The 22768-nt window shown below is 45.1% G+C and overlaps 1 protein-coding gene across 14 annotated transcripts in view; it reads right to left on the bottom strand.

Moving 5' to 3' along the window:
* Window positions 1–22768, bottom strand: part of LOC126486747 (zinc finger protein 14) — a 28365-nt gene that overhangs the window by 1635 nt on the left and 3962 nt on the right. Inside the window, exons 1-6 of one of the 14 annotated variants that reach the window (XM_050119202.1) lie at window positions 17239–17755; window positions 15953–16079; window positions 14449–14532; window positions 9967–11256; window positions 6591–7546; window positions 442–2435 (exon numbers count right to left, since the gene is read on the bottom strand). In XM_050119202.1, coding sequence (XP_049975159.1) covers window positions 7533–7546; window positions 9967–11256; window positions 14449–14532; window positions 15953–16079; window positions 17239–17265 — 1542 coding nt within the window. In that variant the 5' untranslated portion in view covers window positions 17266–17755 and the 3' untranslated portion in view covers window positions 442–2435; window positions 6591–7532. The other 13 variants (XM_050119203.1, XM_050119194.1, XM_050119193.1 and 10 more) reach the window with 13 other exon arrangements.

Genomic DNA, 22768 nt, shown 5'->3' on the forward strand with positions numbered 1-22768 from the left:
CGTATGTTGGAGTTTCTGCTTCTGTAAAGCAGGTGAACTCCTGCTATTTGAATCCTTGCCTTAACATAGTCGATTTAAAATGTACTCGGTGCCTTATTATTTTTGTGGGAAGCTCACCATTCTCTCAACAGAGATGTGTGTGTTTCCCAGCAGTGTAAACCAGGACTGAAAATGTGCCTTCCGTTTGCACTTAACTGCCAGCAAGGCCGAGCGTCTCCTGTGCCTGTGGGACATTTGAGCTTGGTTTCTGTGACTTGCACATTGCTGTCAGTCTCCCTTTGTAAATCTGGAGTTGGGCCGGGCGGTGGTGCGCACGCCTTTAATCCCAGCACTTGGGAGGCAGAGGCAGGCAGATCTCTGAGTTCGAGGCCAGCCTGGTCTATAAGAGCTAGTTCCAGGACAGGCTCCAAAGCTACAGAGAAACCCTGTCTCGAAAAACAAAAAACAAACAAACAAACAAAAAAAAAAAAACTGGAGTTGGGTTTGTTTTGTTTTTTGTAGAAACGTGGCTAGATCCTATTACCACATTAGCAGTTTATTGTCTTAGTCTAGCATATGTCGTTTGCCCTTGTTTCTATTAGAATAATAGTTACCAAATGTTGTTTTATGAAGGGCCAGGCAGTATTTCAGGCTTTGGGAGCCTGTTTCCACGCACCCTTTGCAGCAGGGAAACGCATCCCGTTTGAGCCAGCGGTTCTCGGCCGCTTCTGCCGCATCCCCAGTAGACATCTATCTGCCAGTGTCCACAGGCGTTTTGTTTGTCACTTTAAAGATGATTGCTGCTTGTGTCTCGTGGGCAGAGGCCAGAGATCTTCTCGGTGTCTTGTGATGCACAGCACAGCCCCAAGCAAAATAATGTCACTCTCCAAAGATGTCAGTTACCTTTCTGGCCAAACTGGATATACTGTGTCAATCAAACCTTCACAGAACGGCAGCTGGTGGATTGTGCCTGTAGGTGTAGTTTCCTCGCCCTTATTTTAAATAGCTTTTGTATGCTGTTTTACTGGTTTTGTTTCTGGATTATCTTTTATGCCAAGTAGTTTTCTGTATTTTATTGCCTTAAGTCTTCTTTCCTAAAAATCGAGAGGCTCAGTAGCGTGTGTAAGGATGGCCCAGTATTTTTTAAGCATGGATTTTTGTTTGCTTAGTTTTGGTTGAAATTATATAAAATAAATCATTTCAGAAAAATATAATGGAGTCTTGCTTTTCCTTCACGGAGCTATGTGTCCTGGGCCTGCAGAGGAAAGAACACTGGGTCTGCAAGATCAAACTCAAGTGTACACATGGGTGACGCATAGCCTTTTAGACTTCTGAGTAACCTCCTGCTCTAACATGGACAGTGTGTGGGAGTGACAAGGACAGACCTAATTCTTGCTGGGTCTGCTTTTTTCCCATTTTTATGTATTATGGTCACTGAGAGAACAACAGAAGCAGATAACATCTATATATTTTAAGTACTGAAGGATTTAATAAAGATTTTTCATTTAAAGAGCATTTAGCAAAACTCAGGAGCCATGCTTAACTTAGGAAGAAAGTATAAAAGCTATAGGCCTGATGTACTATGGCATAAGTCGGGAAGTGCCGCACTAACTCAGTTCCATTGATGAAGAGTCTAAACACTGGTCACCTCAAGAGGAAAATGTCTGCTGCCCTGGTATGTGCCAGCTGAAGGATCTAGGTTGCATCTGCCAAAAGCAGTGGAGTCCCAGTAAAAAGTGACTGTTTATGACTAAAGGCATACAGGGAGTTGCAGAAATCGCAGTGAAGTTGCAGGTCCAGAGAGGAAGCCTGAGTAGTCCAGAGGATGGTGTCTAGGCCCGGGGAGTTGCACAGCCTCAGCACTAGCTACAGACCAAGCAGGAGGCACACTAGGACTAGCCCTAAACATCAGCCCCACAAAGGAAACAACCCTTCAGCCCCTTGACTAAGTCCTGTCCTGAATATTGTACACTACGCTGGATTAAATAAAAAAAAAAAAAACCCTTGAATTTCTAGAAAAAAAAGGAAAAGCAAAACAAAGTCCAAATGTGCCGGTCCCATGGCAGACACAAAGGAAATACACGTCTTCCCAAAATTACTAAAACCATACTGAGGCTCCCAATGAAAATGATTTGGAAGAACTTCCGGGGAGGGGGGAAAGACAAAACAAAACTGAATATAGTTATATATCAGGGAGCTCTGAGATCAGCCTCAGTGTCCCCCTTGTCCAGAGGAAGACTCACAGCAAGCATGGGACTTAGAGCTGAGGGCGAAATGAACTCTCCACAATGTACTTTTCTGCATCAGCATCTTTTTCTCCTGCTGTTCTCTTCTTATTCTGTAAAGTTTCCAGTTTATACACACACAAAACAGGCAGTTCTCTGACCTTGGACGTCCCTTTATCTTTGAAGGTCCCAAATGTGATCTATACAAAAGACTTTTCCTGAATGTGTGTCCTGCCAAATGGAAGATGGTGACAAGAAGGTGGCTATTAATGTATCTCAGGGACTGAGGCAGAGATTAGACTGTGGGGACCAAGGTTACTGACTGTGTGACTAAATTTCCCTCTGGAGGTCCCACGAAGTGGTTGGGATGGCCCAATATATCAGTACATGGGACAGAATTGTGCCCAGTAATCCGTACTCTGCTGAATCTTGCCCCAAGGGTGAATGCTTATGGCTTCACAACACATCTACTGAAAGAATCAGCTGATATGCAAAAGGTGGTAGGACCAGCATCTTATGAACCCTACTTGAGGATTCCACTTTAGCTGAGTGGAGATCTCAGCTCTTCAAGCTGGTTGCTGTGCTATGCTCTGCCTGCCCCCCAACACCGACTTATCAAATCGTTCTGCCACCAACACCGACTTATCAAATCGTTCTGCCACCAACACCGACTTATCAAATCGTTCTGCCACCAACACCGACTTATCAAATCGTTCTGCCACCAACACCGACTTATCAAATCGTTCTGCCACCAACACCGACTTATCAAATCTTTCTGCCACCAACACCGACTTATCAAATCTTTCTGCCACCAACACTGACTTATCAAATCTTTCTGCCACCAACACCGACTTATCAAATCTTTCTGCCCACCAACACTGACTTATCAAATCTTTCTGCCATGCAAACAAAAAACGGTGCCAATTGTCTTCTAATTTGGGGGGAGGGAGCTCAAGAATCTCTGGGTAAAACTCACATGGAGGTAGCCAATCTCTGGCACTGGGATTTTGTTTAATAACCTATGGCTTCTGAGAGTGACTTTGCCCTCAAGGGAAATCCTTGAAGTGATGTGTTAGCCTAGTTTTTCTTTCAGTTAGCATTGCCCTGCTTGTAAGACAGATGAGGGCTCTCCCCCTTCTGCTCTCTTCACCCCTTCTTCCCCTTCCCCTCCATAACCCACTAACTAAACTTTATAAACCCCCCCCCACAAAAAAAAAGACAGGTGGAGGCGGCACTGGCCTAGGTTGTCTTCCAGCCAGTTCTAGAGTCTGTGCTTATAAAACAAGCACCCTGTCACAGTCAATTCTCTGGGAGAGCCATGCGTAGCAGAGCTGAGAAACCTTTGATGGTAGACTGACCTGTTGGTCCCGTCGTGGAATGCTTGCAGGCCTGTGGCAATGTGCACACAGGTGAGGCCACAATGACATCCCTACTGACAGCCACAGGCCCTACATAGCATACCTGTCAATATCACAAGAGCAAGTAGATTTTTAAAAATATTTACTTTTTAATTTATTTGTGGGGTTTTTTTTGAGACAGGGTCTAAGTCGCCCTTGCTGGTTTGGAACTCAGAGACCCGCCTACTTTTGCCTCCTGTGTACTGGGATTAGAGGCACCTGGTACCACACCTGGCAAGCTTTCCTTTTATTTTTCAGTTGTTTTGAGACAGGGTTTCTCTGGGTAGCCCTGGCTGTCCTGGAACTCGTTCTATAGACCAGGCTACCCTTGAACTCATAGAGATCCACCTGCCTCTGCTTCCCAAGTCCTTTCTTTTTAATTATGTGTCTGCATGGGGATTTGCACATAAGTGCAGGTATCTGTGAAGGCTGGGAAGGGCAATCAGATCCCTTGAGCTGGAGTTACAGGCAGCCGAGAGCAACCTGACATGGGTGTTGGGAACAGAATTCTGGTCCTCTGTAGGAGCAATAAATGCTCTTAACTGTTGAACAATCTCTTGAGCTCTGCCCCATCACAATATCCATCCACCATGGCCACAATTCAAGAAGCTTATGACTCTAGATAGCATGTACAGTATTAAAATATGTCACAGATATGCCGGTGGCCTGAGTCATCTTCTATGTTAGCTCTGCTGTGTCCAGACTCTGCGTGAACCCAGAAAGCAGCCTCCAGGAGTACCTGAGGGCAGTCCTAGATCTTATTAAAGACATCTGGGGACGAATGGGCTGTGAGCTGTCACATGGAACACTGGACCAGGGAATCTCTACCAGTTTTCTGAGATGCCTACCTCCTACCCCGGTACCTGCAGCTGCATGCATTCACAGGCACACGCTGTTGGAAGGATTTTCCCACTAAGCTTCTCGGGTGTCGTGGGTGTCCTACTTGACCATACTGCCCCCGAGAGTGAGCAACTGTGCTGTCCCCTGCACCCTGAACAAATGGGCTTCCGGTCCTCAAACAATTAGCAGTCAGATGCTTTTTCAAAATGGTACCACAGGCAGCCTAGCCTGACTCCGCTGTCTAGATGCTCAATGTTCTGGTTTAGTTTTATGTCAATTTGACACAAGTTAGAATCATCTGAGGGGAAGGAGCCTCAGCTGAGAAAGTGCCTCTGTATGATTTGGCTCCTGGCAAACTTGTGGAGTATTTTCTTAATTAGTGATTGATGGGATGGTCCAGCCCATGGTGGGTGGGGCCATTCCCCAGGCTGGTAGTCCTGTATTCTCTAAGAAAGCAGGCTAAGCAAGTCATGGGAAGAAAGCCAGTAGGCAGCACTCCTCCACGACTTCTGCATCAGCTCCTGCGTCCGTGTTCCTGCCCTGCTTGAGTTCCTTCAATGATGAAAAGACATATGGAAACGTAAGCCAAATAAACATTTTCCTTCCCCACCTGGTGTTGGTCTTGGTGTTTCAGCTCAGCGACAGAAACCCTGACTAGGACACGTAATAAGCCTAACATTGTACAGTGAGATCTTACGGAGAACGGGCAGGATCTCCCAGGGCCCACCACTATCCAACTGGTCTTGGGATTCAACGCAACAAAAAGCCGTCTGTTTTTAAGTTTGCAAGGCCCACTAGAGCATGAAAATACCCATCCCTCCTTCCAGGGGTTTCCTCAAAAGAGCACATTGAGCACACTAGGCTACTGGGTACCTCCCAGCTCCAACTGCTGGGTCTCAGCCGAGCAAGAAAGCTCTGTGGAGACTCCCCAGGTCTGACAGGCTCCAGGCCAGCATCCATGGCTGCCGTGTCTCCATATACCCCACTCTCCAAGGAGAGAAGTGGATACAGCGTACTCCTGGGGGCAGGGGTAAATGCCCAGTCATGGCACAGTCTCTTGACCTACACCCAAGTGCCCTGGCCATCTGCTGGTGCTCTTTGCTCCTGGTGGCCGCCTAGAGTCAAGGCACACCCAGCTCCTGACTCCACCCTAGCCCAAATACCATTAAATCCTCAGTTCAATGTGGGGCCTCTCGTCACCCTGCAAGTCCGCACCTGCAGGCAACGCTGGCCACTTTTAGGGAAGCAGCGGTTGCATTGTGCTCCCCATAGCTCCTCCCTCCTCAGTGGCTGACACAAAAATGACCACTGCTGTCCCTCTAATGTCCACACCTTCCTTGGGAAGCCTGGCCGGACACTAGTCTTTGTTTTAATCAAGCTCATTTGAAAATCTTGTTAAGGATTATTTCCTAAAGCTTTTGCTTGCTTTAGTACATCTATTTCACAGTTCTTGATAGTCAACACCTATTTTGTGTGTCAAGTTCACAAAGAACTCCCTTGGTGTATCAAAGGATGTCACCTGCCTCCTTGTCAGTTTGGTGGCCTTTAGCCAGCTTAAATATGCAGGCATCTCACAGTTTCCTATTTGTTTTGGTTGTTAAGACATTGGAATCAGAGATGCACAAAGGTGAAATGGAACAATCCTCCGTGATCAAATAACCACAATCGGCCACTAGCAATGCTCTGGCACTCTAAGCTCATTTTGCCAGCACCATTTTTTTTTTTTTTGAGAAGGGATTTGTCTTTGTTGTGCTGGCTGTCCTGGGACTCACTCTGTAGACCAGGCTGGCCTCAAATCCAGCAATCCGCCTGCCTCTGCCTCCCGAGTGCTGGGGTTAAAGTCGTGCAGCACTAGGCCTGATTTTGTCAACCCCCTTCCTTTTGCCAGATTTTTGTCCATTTCCTTTTGGACCTAGCCCTGCTATGTGGCCCAGATTATCCTTGAACTGGCAATCCTGCTGCGCGAGTCCCGAGCCCAGTGCTCTGGATCACGTGTATGCAGCATCACGCCGGCTCTCCAGGGATGCACATTGGTGTATCTTGTTAAGAATGCATCTCTAACAGTCAGAGCCTCCTGCCACTTCCTCCTGTTCCCAGAATGCGCTTACACTCTTTCTTCAAACTATTTCGAAGTGACGCCCATACTTACCTCAGCTTTGTTTTCATGGCCTCCCCTTTTCTTCATGCCACACAAAGCTGGAGAGTTCCGGTGAGTTGTTCTGAGAATTTTATCACTTTGGTCAAAATGGATGCTTCCTTGTGCTGAATCTGCTCTGCCCATCCATTCCTGGAGCTCTTGATTTTAAAGAATTTGAAAACTTGAGGGAGCCCATGAGACTCAGTTTCCATCCAGAGTTCATTCTGATTTATAAGTCATTTGAGTTCAAGCTTGTCTGCTCTTCTTTTTCCAATATCCTTGAAGGTTGTGAGAGACTTCTGATTTGGCCCAAGAAGAAGACCATTTTGCCCATAAGAACACTCTATCTAGTGTTCTTATCTGCTGACCACAAGCCTCAGGAACACCAAGGTAGAAAGTGAGGCTGCTTCCGAGCAGCAAGTGCAGGTTAGGTAGGAGGCTGCTCACTCAAGGGCAGGAATGGTCTTGTGGTTGGATACTGTCTGTGCTGTGCTTAGTTCTGCCTTGGCATATAAGCAAGTTTTAAAATAAATTCTTGGCTGTTTGGAGGCTTGTTTAACCAACCAACTGCCAAACAGACCTCCAGATTCTATCCTGTATCTTATGTCTCAGTTTCTTTCATCTGACATCCTTTGGCCTTAAGGACCCCCATTCCAGGTACCTTAGCTGACTGTAGGAACGGGCTCCTACAGCAGGTGAGCTGCTGGGTCACCTTGGCAGGCCTGCTGCACCCTATCAGGAGGTGGCTAATGTCCGAGAGTCACAGTTTTATTGAGGTCAAAGTCAATGAAGGGACCAGAAGTGGTCACACAATCTTTCACATAAAAATTCTAGTGTTCAGCCAGGAGGTGATGGTGCACGCCTTTAGCCCCAGCACTCGGGAGGCAGAAGCAGGTAGATCTCTGTGAGTTCAAGGCCAGCTTGGTCTACAGAGCAGCTCCAAGACAGTCAAGGCTACATTGAAAAACCTGTCTCAAAAAAAACAAACAAAAGCAACAACAACAAAAATCCAGTATTCACTAAAGTTCGTTTTCTGAACCCACTATTCCCCTAGAGTCTAGAAAGTGGTGACACCCCCCCCCATTCTATCTCTGTTTTTCTGCATTTACTGGTGAAATCTGCTTAGGGGGAAAAAAAAAACCTGAATTTGATGAACACTTGTTGACACCGAAAAGTGGTTCACATGGAAAAGAAAAACCAATGTTCATGTTGCTTTCCTCTGCTAATGTAAGATGATGTTAGCCAGGCATGGTGGCGCACGCCTTCATCCCAGCACTTGGGGGCAGAGGCAGACAGATCTCTGTGAGTTCTGGGCCAGCCTGGTCTACATGGTAAGACTCTGTCTCAATGAATAAATACATTTCTAACTAAACAACGAGTTGGTGTCCTGCCATCATCGACTGCTGACTGGACTGTGCAGTCATCAACGCGATAATGACCAAAGTCCTAGCAGAGTCATGTCACGATGTCCAGCGTGAAACACAGGTTGAAAATGCAGCAACCTGAGTAACAAGAGGTATACTGATTGTCAATCTTTTTAATATTTGTGTGAATGAGGTATGCATTTGCATGTGTGTGGGCTCGTGTGTGTAGTGAACATGCACACAGGTGCATGTGGAGGTCCTAGGTTATCTGAGGAGCCATCTTTGACCACTCTTCCACTCTAAACACTGGGGTAGGGTCTCTCATTCCAACCCAGAGCTCAGCAATATGCCCAATATGTCTTACTAGCCAACTTGCTTAGGACATCCAGGTTCTGTCTCCAGAGGCCGGAACCACAGGTGAGCCCCTCCATCTACCTGGCATTTAACATGGGTTCTGGGATCCAAACTTGGGTCTTCATGCTCACACAGCATGCACTTCAACTACCAAGCCCTTCCCCAGCCCCAGCCTTTACATATGTGTACACATAAAAGCCAAATCCCCAGGTGGCTAGCTGTCTTTGATGCTATCCTTGAGATTGTGTGGCTCATCCTGAATCTTGTCAGAGAGGGGATTCGAAATGATCTGCTTTTTTGTTTAATTTGAAGAAGTCACTCTCTGATTCTTTAACGGTTAAGTTTTAACAACCCACATTCATGAAATTCAGTCATGAAGTGACAAAAACCTCCCAATTACTATAACCTCCTAGATCTTACCTCGAAGAGGTTACTCTGAGGTTTGTAAATGCAGAGATGTAAAAAGAAGCAGCATTTTTACATTTATTACTTCCATCGGATCATCTTCCTTTTATATGACTGACAATACTGCCAACAATCATGGACATCACTTAAGGGATGCATGCTACCATGACTGCTCTCTGTCAAGTCTTAGCCACTTCATTCTTATCAATTCTTTTATGCAGTACAGCTCTAAACTTCCGTCACTGGTCCCTGTCTTGTAATCGTCAGCTTCATGCAATCTTAAGCGTGAGAACTTATTTTAGCCAGCAGAAGGTGGTGAATGGTGGGATGTTTATGACTAGGTGACACAGATAATAACTTCAGTCTTGTAGCTGACTTCCATCCTGCTAGCAACCACCTTTCTTGGATTCTACGATCTCATTAAAACAGCAGCTACGCCTTTTATCCCAGCACTTGGAGGCAGAAGCAGGTGAATTTCTGTGAGTTCAAGGCCAGCCTAGTCTACAGAGTAACTTCCAGGATAGTCAGGGATGTACAAAGAAACCCCACCTAAAATTTAAAAAAAAAAAATCCAACAAACCAACAGCCACACTGGGATGGTCAAGGTGGCCAGGAACCTCACTCATCTTTCTGCCAATGGCCATCCAGAAACTGAGGATTTCAATGTATCCGCTCTCAAAGAATTCAGGTGCCTCAGGTGTCTAACCTGTTACCTTCGATATGGGTACTTCTCTAGTTAAGCCTTCAGATGAAAGCCAGCCTCAGTTGCAACTTCAAAGACCCAACTAAGGCTTTCCTGGACTCTTGAACTATAGAAATCTTTAGATACTAAATGTATATTATTTAAACTACTGATTTCTAGTAATTTGTTACATACCAATAAATAGCACATATAGGTACTATCATCACCATTCCAACAGTGCAGGAAACAAGGCATTGATATTTAGTGTCCTGTCCAGAATCACAGTGGGAAGAGTGTAGCCAGAAGGAGATGGAGGCAGATAAGGCTAAAGACTTTCCTACATTCATCAGATTATTCTTTCATAGGAATTTCCTGAAGATAGGTAACAGGTGAGAATGGAGGGTTTTTAAAGCACCACCGTCTTTCTTATGCTTACTTGTAAGCATGAAACAAATTATTCTCAAAAATGGGTTTCCTGATATTTTGCAACCTAACACAGAACTGAGGTTTTAAGTTGCACTGTGGATCTTCTGATGCTGGGTGAGGTGCGAGTGCTGTCTGAAGGCCTTCCCACACCCCTTACATTTGTAGGGCTTCTCTCCGCTGTGGATGCGCTGGTGCTGAGAGAGGAATGAGTGGAGCCGGAAGGCCTTCCCACACTCCCTGCACGCGTGGGGCTTCTCGCCCGTGTGGATGCTCTGGTGCTGAGTGAGCTGGGAGAGCAGCCGGAAAGGCTTCCGACACTCCTTGCACTCGTAGGGCTTCTCGCCCGTGTGGATGCTCTGGTGCTGAGTGAGCTGCGAGTACAGTCGGAAGGCTTTCCCACACTCTTGGCACTCGTAGGGTCTCTCGCCCACATGAATGCTGTGGTGTGAGATCAGCTGGGAATAACTACTGAAGGTCTTCCAACACTCTAGACATTCGTAGGGCTTCTCACGGGTGTGGATTCTCTGATGGCGAACAAGCTGTTGCCTCAACCTGAAGGCCTTCCCGCATTCCTTACATTCATAGGGTTTCTCCCCAGTGTGGATGCTCTGATGGACAGTTAGCTGTTGGCATATCCTGAAGGACTTGCCACAGTCCTTACAGGCATAGGGCTTCTCGCCGAAGTGGATCTTCTGATGGACGCGAAGGTCTGGGCCGCACACGAAGGCTTTCCCACACTCCTTACACTCATACAGCTTCTCGGAAGTGTGCAGTCGCTGGTGCCGGGTGAGGTGTGTGCACTGTCTGAAGGTCTTGCCACAGTCCTTGCACTCGTAGGGCTTCTCCCCAGTGTGAATCCTCTGATGCCGAGCCAGCTGCTGATGCACCCGGAAGGCCTTTCCACACTCCCTGCACTCATACGGCTTCTCCCCCGTATGGAGCCGCTGATGCTGAGTGAGTTCTTGGAGCACTGTGAAGGCCTTCCCACACTCCCTGCACTCATGGGGCTTCTCACCGGTGTGCAGTTTGTGGTGTCGGATAAGGTGTGCACGCTGTCTGAAGGGCTGCCCACACTCCTTGCATTTGTACGGTTTCTCACCAGTGTGGATTCTTAAGTGCTGACTAAGCGTTGAGCGGCGGATAAAGGTCTTCCTGCACTCTTTACATTCATAGAACTTTTCTCCACTCTGAACCTGCTGGCACTCGGTAAGGAAACGGTGCTTTCTGTGCGTGCCTTTCTCAGAGGTCATTTTCAACTGCCCCAGATAACCTTCCTGTGGTTCCTTTTGTCGCTCAGCCCTGCTTTCATATTCCCAATCATCTCTAGGACCAGAACCTTGGAGGCTGTAGCTTTTAATTTTCTCCATCAACTCCCACTGTAATGAATATAGTCCATAGATATCCTTGTCTGCAGAGGAAGTCTTGGTCTGGAATCTGGACACCAAATCTGAAAGAAAACAAGAAAGAAGTACGCTGCATCCCTGTTCCAGGAGGAGGAAAACGTCTACCGACAAATTAAAGGACCTAAAGTCATGCCTACTACCCTTCCTGTAAACAGGTATTTCTGAAAAAATACTACCCAGATGCACCCCAAAACCCATATCCTATACAAAATCCTGCACCACAAATCCATGGGAAAAACAGCACACATTAACATGCAACTGGGTACAATTTTATTAGTAAAACACTAACAACATTACAGTTGCTATCTCAAGGGGTAAAGGTGCTTAGTGTGGCCAAAGTCACTTCATGAATATTAAAATGCATAAAAATGAAGCAGAAGTCCTGTTTTGAGTGCCAAGACAGCACATGTGGAAATAAAGCCACGTAGGCTCACATCCACAACCCCAGCACTCAGGCGGCGAATGCTGGATGCTGCAAATTTAAGGTCAGCCTGGGCTACATCAAGTCTCAGAACAGCTTAAGCTACAAAGTAAGATAATCTCTAAAACTAAAAAAGAAAACTCAACTAGAGAATAATGTGTGCTTATATTCCCAACTTTCAGAGAGGATAAGGGAGAAGGATTCTGGGGGAGAACTTGACCCTGAGTTAGAAGCCAACCTGAGTGGCATAGAATCCCATCTCAAAAATAAGAAAAAAGTTAAAGACCAAACTGGGTGTGGTGGTGCTTGACTGTAATCCCATCACTCAGGAGATGGAAGAAGAGGACCAGAAGTTACATAGACATACATAGTGAGTTCAAGTCTAGTCTCCAAGATGAAGGAAGGAAAGAGAGAGGGAGGGAGGGAGGGAGGGAGGGAGGGAAAGAGGGATCTCCGACAGGTATGGTGGTGCATTCAATTCCAGTACTCAGGAGACAGAAGGAGTTCTGGGCCAGCCAGGGCTATACAGTGAGATCCTGACTCAAAAAAGGAAAGGAAGGAAGGAGCAGCTGAGGCGACGACTCAGTTAGTAAAGTGCTTGTTCTGAAGCAGGCAGACCCGAGCTTATATCCCCAGCACCCACAGAAAAAGCCTGGGGTAGAAGTGCATCCTTAATCCCAGCACCACACAGGCAGAAATGGAGGAACCCTGGGGATTTGCTAGCCAGTCAGTCTAACCAATCAGTGAGTTCCAGGTTCAGTTCAAGGCTGTGTTTCAAAAAAATAAAGTGAAGAAGCCATTGAGGAAGGTACCCCACATATACCTGCACACGCACACACACATGTGAACGAGCCACCAAACACTTGCACAGCCTCACACAGAAACATCCTCTCCCCAACACACACGCAAAAAGAAGCTTTCAGAGAGGCAAGCTACCATTAGGGTGGATGAAATGTAGCCTTAGCGAGGGGCCGAGCCTCCACCCCTGAATGCTAAGATGTCAGGCATGCACCTCCATATTGTGGTGAGTCCACAAGAATTATGCAGTAATGTACAGCTGACAGATCTACCGGACTATCCACAGGAAGTGCGTGCACTCCACCTGGACTAACCTGTTCCTGCAGAGCCTCGGGGACACCTGGCCTTTCCGTAGAAATCCTGTGAAATCATGGCATTTCCCCCTTCTACAGTGTCCCCGCAGTGGATAAACCTGACTTTCCCTGGAGGACAGCCGGATACCTCCCCCACTCCAGGAATCCTTGAAGTGAAAAGGATTCAGTCAGTCAAGCCTTTGTTCCCACAGCCAGAGTCTACATAAAGGAGTTCCCCACACACTGTACTGACAGGACTGTACTCACTGATAGGAAAGGAGCCTCACACAGGAGGTAGTGTGTCTGCTCTACAGCAGACTCAGGAAGTGTGATCTACTGGTCTGCTCTGACCTAACAGGCTACTAATATTCTGTAATTACCCTTCACCTTGCTGTCAACTAACACAGGGTCATAGCCCAGGAAATTAACTGTTTATACAGGAAAAGGGCCTGAGTCACTAAAACTCGCTTCAGAGAGGAAAATTCTCACCTGGGCATTCCCCAGAAGAGATTTAACTCCACCAGCTAGATGCTAATGTGGAGGCCCAAAATCACGAGCCTATTTCCACACTGACCTAAGGTCAGAGAGTTGGGCTTACCTTTAGCTCCTTCAAGGTTACTGTGCTTCTACCTCAGAAGGCCCCACCTAGACGCTGACCAGAGAGTTCTGCTCTCTCAAGGTGATTGTCAACAGGTGTGGCTAACTGCCAGACCTTGTGCTCCAGGAATAAAGAAGTAGATCTGTTCCTACCTCAAACAAAAGTCTAAGGATCCAACTAAGTTCCAGTTCCCTTTATGGAGTCCACCCAGGGAGTGGTTTGCCTACAGAGTGTTTTGGTCCCACGACCTTCTGTTGGTATGTTCATTTCCTTGTATCGTGTTAATGTAGTTTTTTGTCTTACTCCTATCTTTTGGGGTCAAGGGTATTTTAAGCAGTTGGAAATTAAATGCAGGCAAATTTTCAGTACCCATGAAAATCCCCTCCTGATACTATCCTATTTATTTCTCCATTTTATTATTTTCATTTGTGTCTTCATATTCTTTACTATATTTCTAATCCCATGCTTTTACCTTGGCAAGAGGTATTTTTGTTGTGGCTGGTCCCCGACATGCTAACACAAATCAAGCCCACAGGTCAGTATAGCTACCAATGCTGTGTTCCCAGCCACAGGGGAACTTCATAACCACACTCCTGAGACATATGGTACCTCCTTGTCAGATTAACCGGTTTTTGTCACTCTTGTGAAAATGTATGTTTGATACTATTGTTACCAGCCTGGTCTTCAGAGCAAGTTCCAGGATAGCCAGTACTACACAGAGAAAGCCTGACTTTAAAAACCACCACCAACAACAAAAAAGGGGCAATTTTGCTACTTCAGAGTTAAAAATGGGAATTTGGGCCAGAGAAAGGCTCAGCGGGGAACAGTACTGCCACCGCCTGCCAACCTGAGCTGGATGCCAGAACCCATGGGAAGATGAAGGCGAGAACCAACTCCATGCAGTGGTCCTCTGACCTCCACGCATGCCATGGCATACATGCCTATCTCTCTCCCACCCCTCTTTCACATCCACACATATTTTTTTTATCTGAATTAGCTTCAAGTCTCAGGCTTGAGGCCAAGACTTTGGAAGAGAAATCCTCAAAAATCTCTCAGCAAGGACCCCGCTCATTGGCTGAGCAACTAGCTGTAGCAACAGCCCCCAGGCCAGCTCACCCTCACTCACCGGGACAATGTCTTCTCCCTTCTTTCACAGCTACCTCAGGCTCCTTCCCGTCTTCATCCAGTCTCTTAGACATGGAAGGTCCTGCTTAATAGAAAAATGTCAAATCGAATTATAAACCTGAAAGTCCTTACTTTCAGATTTCACTAAATTTTAAATTAATTATAAGTCAAATGGTGCTGTTTGGAGACAGGGTCTCACTCTGAAGCCCAGTCAGCCTGGCACTCAGTATACAGTCCAGCCCAGCATTCAGGTGGCTATCTTCCTGTCTCAGCCTCTTGAGTACTAGGATCACCTCCTTGCCTGTCTCCAAAACGGCACTTCATAAACTAAAGCATTAAATCCACACAATGGAGCTCCAGAGTAACCATTTTAGGGAGCCTTGAGACCACAAAGAATAAACACCAGATGACTAAGGACATACTTCATGTAATTTAGCCTGGCTCTGCAGAGCGGCCACACCGTGTGAAGACTACAGCTACGGACAGACTACTTCACATCCGACCTGCTTCCTAGGCCACCTCAGTAACCAGTGTGTGTGTGTGTGTGTGTGTGTGTGTGTGTGTGTGTGTGTGTGTGTGGACATACACATGCCATAGCACACATACAATCGGAGAACCTTAGAACTCCTAGCTCTCCACTGTCGGAAATGAGGTCTTTTGTTGTTCATTTCTGTGCTCACCAAGCAGGCCTGAGTTTCCAGGAATCCTCCTGTCTTTGCCTCTTCCCTCACCACAGTAATGCAAGACTACACACAGGCACTACTGCACTGTTACATGCGTTCTGCGGACTTGAATCGGGTCCTCACATTTGCACAAGTGCAAAGTGTCATCTCCATGGCCCCAACCTCTTGTGCCTGAGCACAGAAGAGGATGATGCCAGCATCTCTCTCAGGAATGGTTGTGAGGCTTGATGGACCGCATAACACCTGGAAAAGCACCTAGGCACTAAGTGCACAGAACACACATGCCTTAGCTATGATTCTCACTGTGCTCACAGGGATGACAGGATAAGAAACAGTCAGACCCTTTCAGTAGATACAAAATGCTGAGATTCTAAGTATTTTTGTGGTACTGGGATTAAATCCAGGGCCTCACATGCCCTAGGCAAATGTTCAAATACTGAGCTACAGTCCCAGCCCAGGTTTTAACTTTCAGATGTGAAGCAGGAAGACCGTTAGAGGCTGTTACCCAGAAAAGAGCATGTTCCCCGAGTTTTAAGCTTGTATCCATCCCACATGCATTGCCTTTGAAGCTAGAGAGGAGCAGGGAGTGTCTACATCGTATTCATGTGGTATACAATCTGCTTTCTTAGAAATACTTCTGCCATACCAAATCCAGATGCCTGGGAAACCTGAACACAAAGGAAGCCAGGGATCAGTCTGAGAAAACGAGAAGGCGCCCTAGACCAAGAATGGCTACAAGTTGAATGGAAGAACCTATTTCCAATCTACAGAGCAGAAAGTAAGAGCGAAGGGAAAGCTAACCCTCCGGGGCAGAGCGCTCACCCAGAGAGAGGAAGTTGCTGTAGTTCTCCCACATCACGTCCCGGTACAGGCTCTTCTGAGCAGAGTCCAGGAATTCCCACTCCTCCAGTGAGAAGTCCACAGCCACATCCCTGAAGGTCACTGAACCCTGAAAAGAACAAACTCGTGGTAGTGCATGGGAAAGTCTTTTCTTCTTTAGGAGAGAGTGGAGACTGAAGGAGGAGCACACAGCACTCAAACAGCATGGGGCTGAACACGACAGGAACAGACAGCAAGTCAGTGCCTCAGTGACGGCATGCTCCTACATAGTCCTGGTCACACATGGAGTTAGAGTTTTAAACACATGTTTCTTTCACTTTTATTTAGAGAAAGAATGTGTGCACGCGCGCGCATGTGTGTGTGTGTGTGTGTGTGTGTGTGCCTGGGCATACCATAGCACATGTGTGGAGGTCAGAGGACAATCCATAAGAGCCAGTTCTTTCTACCACGTGGATCCCAGGAACTTAAACTCAGACCATCATCTCTGCCTCCTAAACCATCTTGCCAGCCCAAGGTTAGATTTTTCATTCATTGTGGAAATGAATACAGCAAACACCATGGATGAACCAGACTGTACAGCACACTGTGTGCTCCCATTATGAGCTCTACAGAAATAGCAACACTCAGCTTCACTGACAAAAACACAGTGACCACATTTTCTTCCAAAAAGAAAACAATTCATTCCAGATCCACTACAAAATATCTAAGACAGCCTGATTCAAGTTCTCTACAAAGTTAGATTCTATTTTAAATTTGTTCTTTGTTACAGTCAATTCTTCAGTTTTAATTTTTGGTAAAAACTTGTCCTCGCCTTGAATACATTAGATAGATCTAGTATCTCTTTTTAACGGGTAGACATTTGAGCCTGTGATGGTGGCGCATGCCTTTAACTCCAGCACTTGGAAGACAGAAATGGGTGGATTTCCATGACTCCAAGGCCAGTCTGGTCTAAATAGTGAATCTAAAGCCAGCCAATCATGGCTACACAGTAAGACCCTGAAACAAAACAAAACAAATTCTATCTTTGAGCCTGGCACAATCCCAAAAGCTGACCTAGCTCTTGTTTAGAGTATCTGACACATGAATGACAGGCACCCTCCTCATCCTGCCCAACAGTCTCAGGAAACGTCTTTCTGTCCCAGAGTTACAAGACACTAGTCATGAAAACACTGTGAAGCTAGCCCCCCGGACCAGAAGGGAGGCTATTTCCTCCCTTCTACATCTATGTAGTTATTTATTTTACATGTATTGCTTAGAGGACAACTTACGAGAATCATTCTCTCTTTCCACCACATGAGTCCCAGGCCAGCCTTAATCCTCCACGTAGGCAGGACGATTACAATGATGCTCCTGCCTCACCTCCCAAGGGTGAGACTACAGGAGTATTCTCAACATGCCCCACAGGACCAGCATGTTTCAACAGAGAGCAATTGTGTTCCCCAAAAGGCAATATCTGAAGACAATTTGGTTGTCACAACAGGGGGTGTGCCAGAGTTACAGGGACCTAAAGATAGAGGCCAGAATTAGCTGTCACACAGGCTACAGTGCACAGGTAATTCCATACCATTAAAGGTTTTCTGGCTCAAAATGTCAGTGGCAGCAAAGCTGAGACTTCTTGCTCAAATCAAGTGCATCCCATAAAAGCGCACAAAGGGCTTTGTTGTGGGGTTCTCTCTGGAAGAAATTCACCTTTTCTTCTTGAGTCAGGGTCTCACTATGGAACTCAGGCTGGCCTCTGCAACTTTCCAAGCATTAGGATTTTACAGGGACGCCCACTATGCCCAGTGCAGGGATGGATCTTGGTCCTTCTGTGTGTGTTCCTGTTCTTATCATTGTTTTTGTTTGCTTGTTTTTTGTTTTTAGAGACAGGGTTTCTTTGTGTAGCTTTGGAGCCTGTCCTGGAACTCACTTTATAGACCCAGGTCCAGAAGTGTCAGAGAGAGAGAGGGGTCACGGAGGCAGCCTTGACCCCAGCCTAGAAATATCAGAGACAGGGAGAGTGGTGGCAACCAGGCTCCAGGCTGGAAGGGGCTTCCAGAAACAATATTAAGAAGTCCCTCTGGGAAAAAGCACCTGTGACACAGTCAGTATCCAATGCCATTCTCTGCAAAAGATACACCGCCGCATAAACACCCACCAGGGCCACAGACCCACCTGTACCAAGGGAGTGACCGCCAGAGCCATGACCCCATATGCATCTGGAGAAGTGACCAATGTAATACAGCCACCAAATGCACCAACTGCACCAAATGAAGGAAGAGGGACCCCTTGAAGCACAGGCTCCACCTATATCAACTGGAGGAACAGATGGGTAGACAACAGTACAAGATACACTCAACAACATAAAGGGCAATATGGCACCACCAGAGATTGATGGTTCTACAACAGCAAGACCTGAACATCCCAACACAGATGAAGCCAAAGAAAACTACCTTAAAAATAACTTCAAGAGGCCGGGCGATGGTGGCGCAAGCCTTTAATCCCAGTACTTGGGAGGCAGAGGCAGGCGGATCTTTGTGAGTTTGAGACCAGCCTGGTCTACAAGATCTAGTTCCAGGACAGGCTCCAAAGCTACAAAGAAACCCTGTCTCGAAAAACCAAAAAATAAAAAATAAAAAAAATAATTTCATGAAATGATTGAGGCCCTTAAAGAGGAAATGAACATCTTAAATAAATGGAGGAAAAGACAAACAAAAAATTGGAAGAAATCAACAAATCCCTTAAAGAAAAGGAACAATCAAACAGGTAAAGGAAATGGTTAAAGACTTAAAAACTGAACTAGAGGCAATAAAGAAAATCCCAATCAAGAGAATTTTGGAAATAGAAAATTTGGGTAAATGATCAGGAACTACAAATATAAGCATAAACAACAATACAAGAGACGGGAGACAGAATCTGAGGCATTGAAGATACAATAGAGGAAATAGATTTATCGATAAAAGAAAATGTTAAATTCAACAAATTCTTAACACAAAATATCCAGGAATTCTGGGATACCATGAAAAGACCAACCTAAGAATAAAAGGGATAGAAGAAGGAGAAGAAGTACAGCTCAAAGGCACAGAAAACATATTCAACACAATCATAGAAGAAAACTTTCTCAACCTAAAGAAGGACATGCCTATGAAAGTTCAAGAAGCTTACAGAACAGCAAACAGACCAAACCAAAAAAGTCCCCTTGCCACATAATAATCAAAACACTTAACATACAGAATAAATAAAGAATATTAAGAGCTACAAAGGAAAAAGGCCAAGTAACATATAAAGGCAAACCTATCAGAATTACACTCAATCTTTCAATGGAAACAATGAAAGTCAAAAGATCCTTGACAGGTGTTATGTAGACATTAAGAAACCACATATGCCAGCCCAGACTACTATACCCAGCAAAACTGTCAATCACCATAGATGGAGATAACAATATATTCCAAGACAAAACCAGATTTAAACAATACCTATCCACAAATTCAGCCTTACAGGAAGTACTAGAAGGAAAACTCAAAACCAAGGAAGTTAGCTACATGCACAAAAACACAGGAAATAGATAATCCCACATCAGCAATTCCCAAAGGAGGGAAACTCACACATGATGCCACCAACAACAACGAAAACAAAAATATGAGGAACTAGCAATCATTGGTCATTAATATCCATTAACACCAACAGACTCAAGTCACCTATAAAAAGACACAGGCTAACAGATTGGATACAAAAACAAAATCTATCCTTCTGCTGCATACAAGAAACACAGATCAACTTCAAAGACAGGTATCACCTCAGAATAAAGGGTTGGGAAAAGATTTTCCAATCAAATAGACATAAGAAACAAGCTAGTGTAGCTATCCTAATATCTAACAAAACAGACTTCAAACTAAAATTACTCAAAAGAGCTGAAGGATGCCATTTCATACTCATCACAGGAAAAATTTATCAAAATGAAGTCTCAATCCTGAACATCTATGCCCCAAATACAAGAACACCCACATCTGTAAAAGAAACATTACTAAAGCATAGATAACACATCAGTTCCCACACACTAATAGCAGGAGACTTCAACACCCATTCTCATCACTGAACAGGCCTGCCAGACAGAAACTTAGCAGATTGGTTGGTTTACCTACTCCAGTTGTCCCTTTTACAAGAAATCAAACTATCATTTTTCACAGATGATATGATAGTATACATATAGTATACATAAGTGACCCCAAAAACTCCACCTGGGAACTCCTACAACTGATAAACATCTTCAGTAATGTGGTAGGATACAAGAGTAACTCAAAAAAAAATCAGTAGCTCTCCTATACACAAATGACAAATGGGACAAGAAAGAAATCAGAGAAAAATCACCCTTTACAATAGCCACAAATGTAACAGGGTGTTATTGACTCGATGTCTCAAAGGACTGAAGCAAGTACCTGTTCTGGCACCGTTGTTTCACGTTCAAGCCTTTGTCTTCTTCCCCTTGTGGTACTGGGGTATAAAAGTGTATGGAAAACTAAATGCTAAGGATTTTCAGTATTCACTGGACTACCTTCCCAGTACTATTCCATGGTTTCTGTTTTATTATTTTTAAATGCATTCCATATTCTTTACTTATATTTCTAAATACCCATGCCCCTAACATGGCAAGTGGTATTTTTGTCGAGGCTGGTCCCCAACACAAAATACCAAATAATCCAATTTTAAAAAGGCATGGAGAGCTAAACAGAATTTTTTCAACAGAAGAAACTCAAATTGCCAAAAGACATTTAAGGAAATGTTCAACATCCTTAGTCATCAGGGAAACGCAAATGAAAACAACTCTGAGATACCATTTTACACCTAGTAGAATGGCCAACATCAAAAACACTGATGACAACTTATGCTGGAGAGGTTGTGAGGAAAAGGGAACACTTCTGCATTGCTGGTGGGAATGTAAGCTGGTATAACCATCTGGAAATAAGTATGACCATTTCTCAGAAAATCAGAAATCAATCTACCCCAACCAGTGATATCACTCATGGGCATATATCCAAAGGATGCTCAATCATACCACAAGGACATGAACTCAATAATGTTCATAGCAGCATTTATGTAATAACCAGGACCTGAAAACAACCTAGATGCCCCTCAACTGAAGAACGGATAAAGAAAATGTGTACATTTTCAAAATGGAATATTACTTGGTGGTTAAAAAAAATTACATCATGAAATGTATGGAACTAGAAAAGACCATCCTGAGTGAGGTAACCCAGACCCAGAAAGACAAACACGGTATGTACTCATAAGTAGATAGATGATATAAAGCAAAGAATAACCAGACTACAATCCACAGCTCCAGAGAAGCGAGAACCTTCTTCCAGTAATACATGGACCCAGATACAGAGATCTACAACCAAGCACCAGGCTGAACTCAGGGAGTCCAGTTGAAAAGAGGGAAGAGGGATTATATGAGAAAGGGAGATGAAGATCGTGATGGAAAAATCTACAGAGACAGCTGGACCAAGCTCCTGGAAACTCATGAACTCCGGACAGCTGTGGAGCCTTCATGGGTCCACTAGGCCCTCCCTATGCGGGAGACAGTGGTGAAGCTTGGCAGTGGGATCAGGATCTATCCCTGGTGCAGGAGCTAGCTTGTTAGAGTCCATTCCCCATGAGGGGATGCCATGCTCGGCCTTCATGCAGAGGGGAGGGGTTTGGTCCTGCCCCAAATTAATGTGTCAAACAGTGTCAATTCCCCATGGAAGCCCTTACCTTTTGGGAGGAGTGCATGGTGGGTGGGCTGGAGGGAGGCAAGGGGGAGTTGGAGGAGGAATAGGAGGGAGAACCTTGGTTAGAATGTAAAATGAATTAAAAAATAAATAAATGTTTTTAAAATGTATTGAAGTACATCATTCCACTTAAAGCTTAAAACTAAAAATTAAAGCTGGGCAGAGTTGGCGTATTCTGAAATGGACACAGGAAAATTTCAAGCTCAAGGCCAGCTTGGATTACTACACAGTAAGACCCTGTCAAAGAAAACAGAGGAGAAGAAAAAAGAAGGAAGGATCGGGGGAAAGGAGACAGGAAGAAAAACAAAGAACAAAAAGAAAAAGTAAATTCAAATGAGGTAAAAATTAATGTGGGTGTTTGAAGTGAGCACTGCTCTTCATCTGGGCTGCCTGGATGGGAGCTGACTTAAGGGGATGGCTAAAGAGCTCGTACATCCGTTTCTTGATGTGGAAGTAAAGGAAACTCAATTTCTGAACATTTATTCAGCTACACATGTATAATTTGCACACAAACTTCACTGGACAGGCTGTTAAGTGTCATTTGGGGACTAGAGAGATTGCTTAGTCAGTGAAGGACTTGCCACAGAAGCGTGAAGGCCTGCGTTTGGGATTCCCAGCAGGCATGCAAAAAGCCAGGCACGTGCCGATAATTACACGCCTGTACGTGCATGGGGGAATGGAGACAGAAAGACTCCTGGGCCTTGCTGGCCAGCCAGTCCAGCTGAGTGGGTGAACTCCATGTCCAGGATACTCTGTCTTGAAAATAAGTTGGAAATCAAACTGAAGAAGACAACCAGAGTCAGCACACATGCACAGATGAACACAGCTTTAAAAATGATAATAAAATGTCATACTGTATATTGGCAATACAAATCTTTTCTGTATGAAACAAAATTAAAAAAAAATCATCAAGCTGGGCTACACACACCTTTAATCCCAGCACTTGGGAGGCAGAGGTAGATCTCTGAGTTCAAGGCCAACCTGGTCTACAGAGTTCCAGGAAAGCCAGAGCTACACAGAGAAACCCTGTCTCAAAAAAAAAAAAAAA

The sequence above is a fragment of the Alexandromys fortis genome, unplaced genomic scaffold (genome assembly GCF_014885135.2).
Source record: "Alexandromys fortis isolate MF-2015 unplaced genomic scaffold, M_Fortis_MF-2015_v1.1 scaffold_140, whole genome shotgun sequence".
NCBI lineage: Eukaryota > Metazoa > Chordata > Mammalia > Rodentia > Cricetidae > Alexandromys > Alexandromys fortis.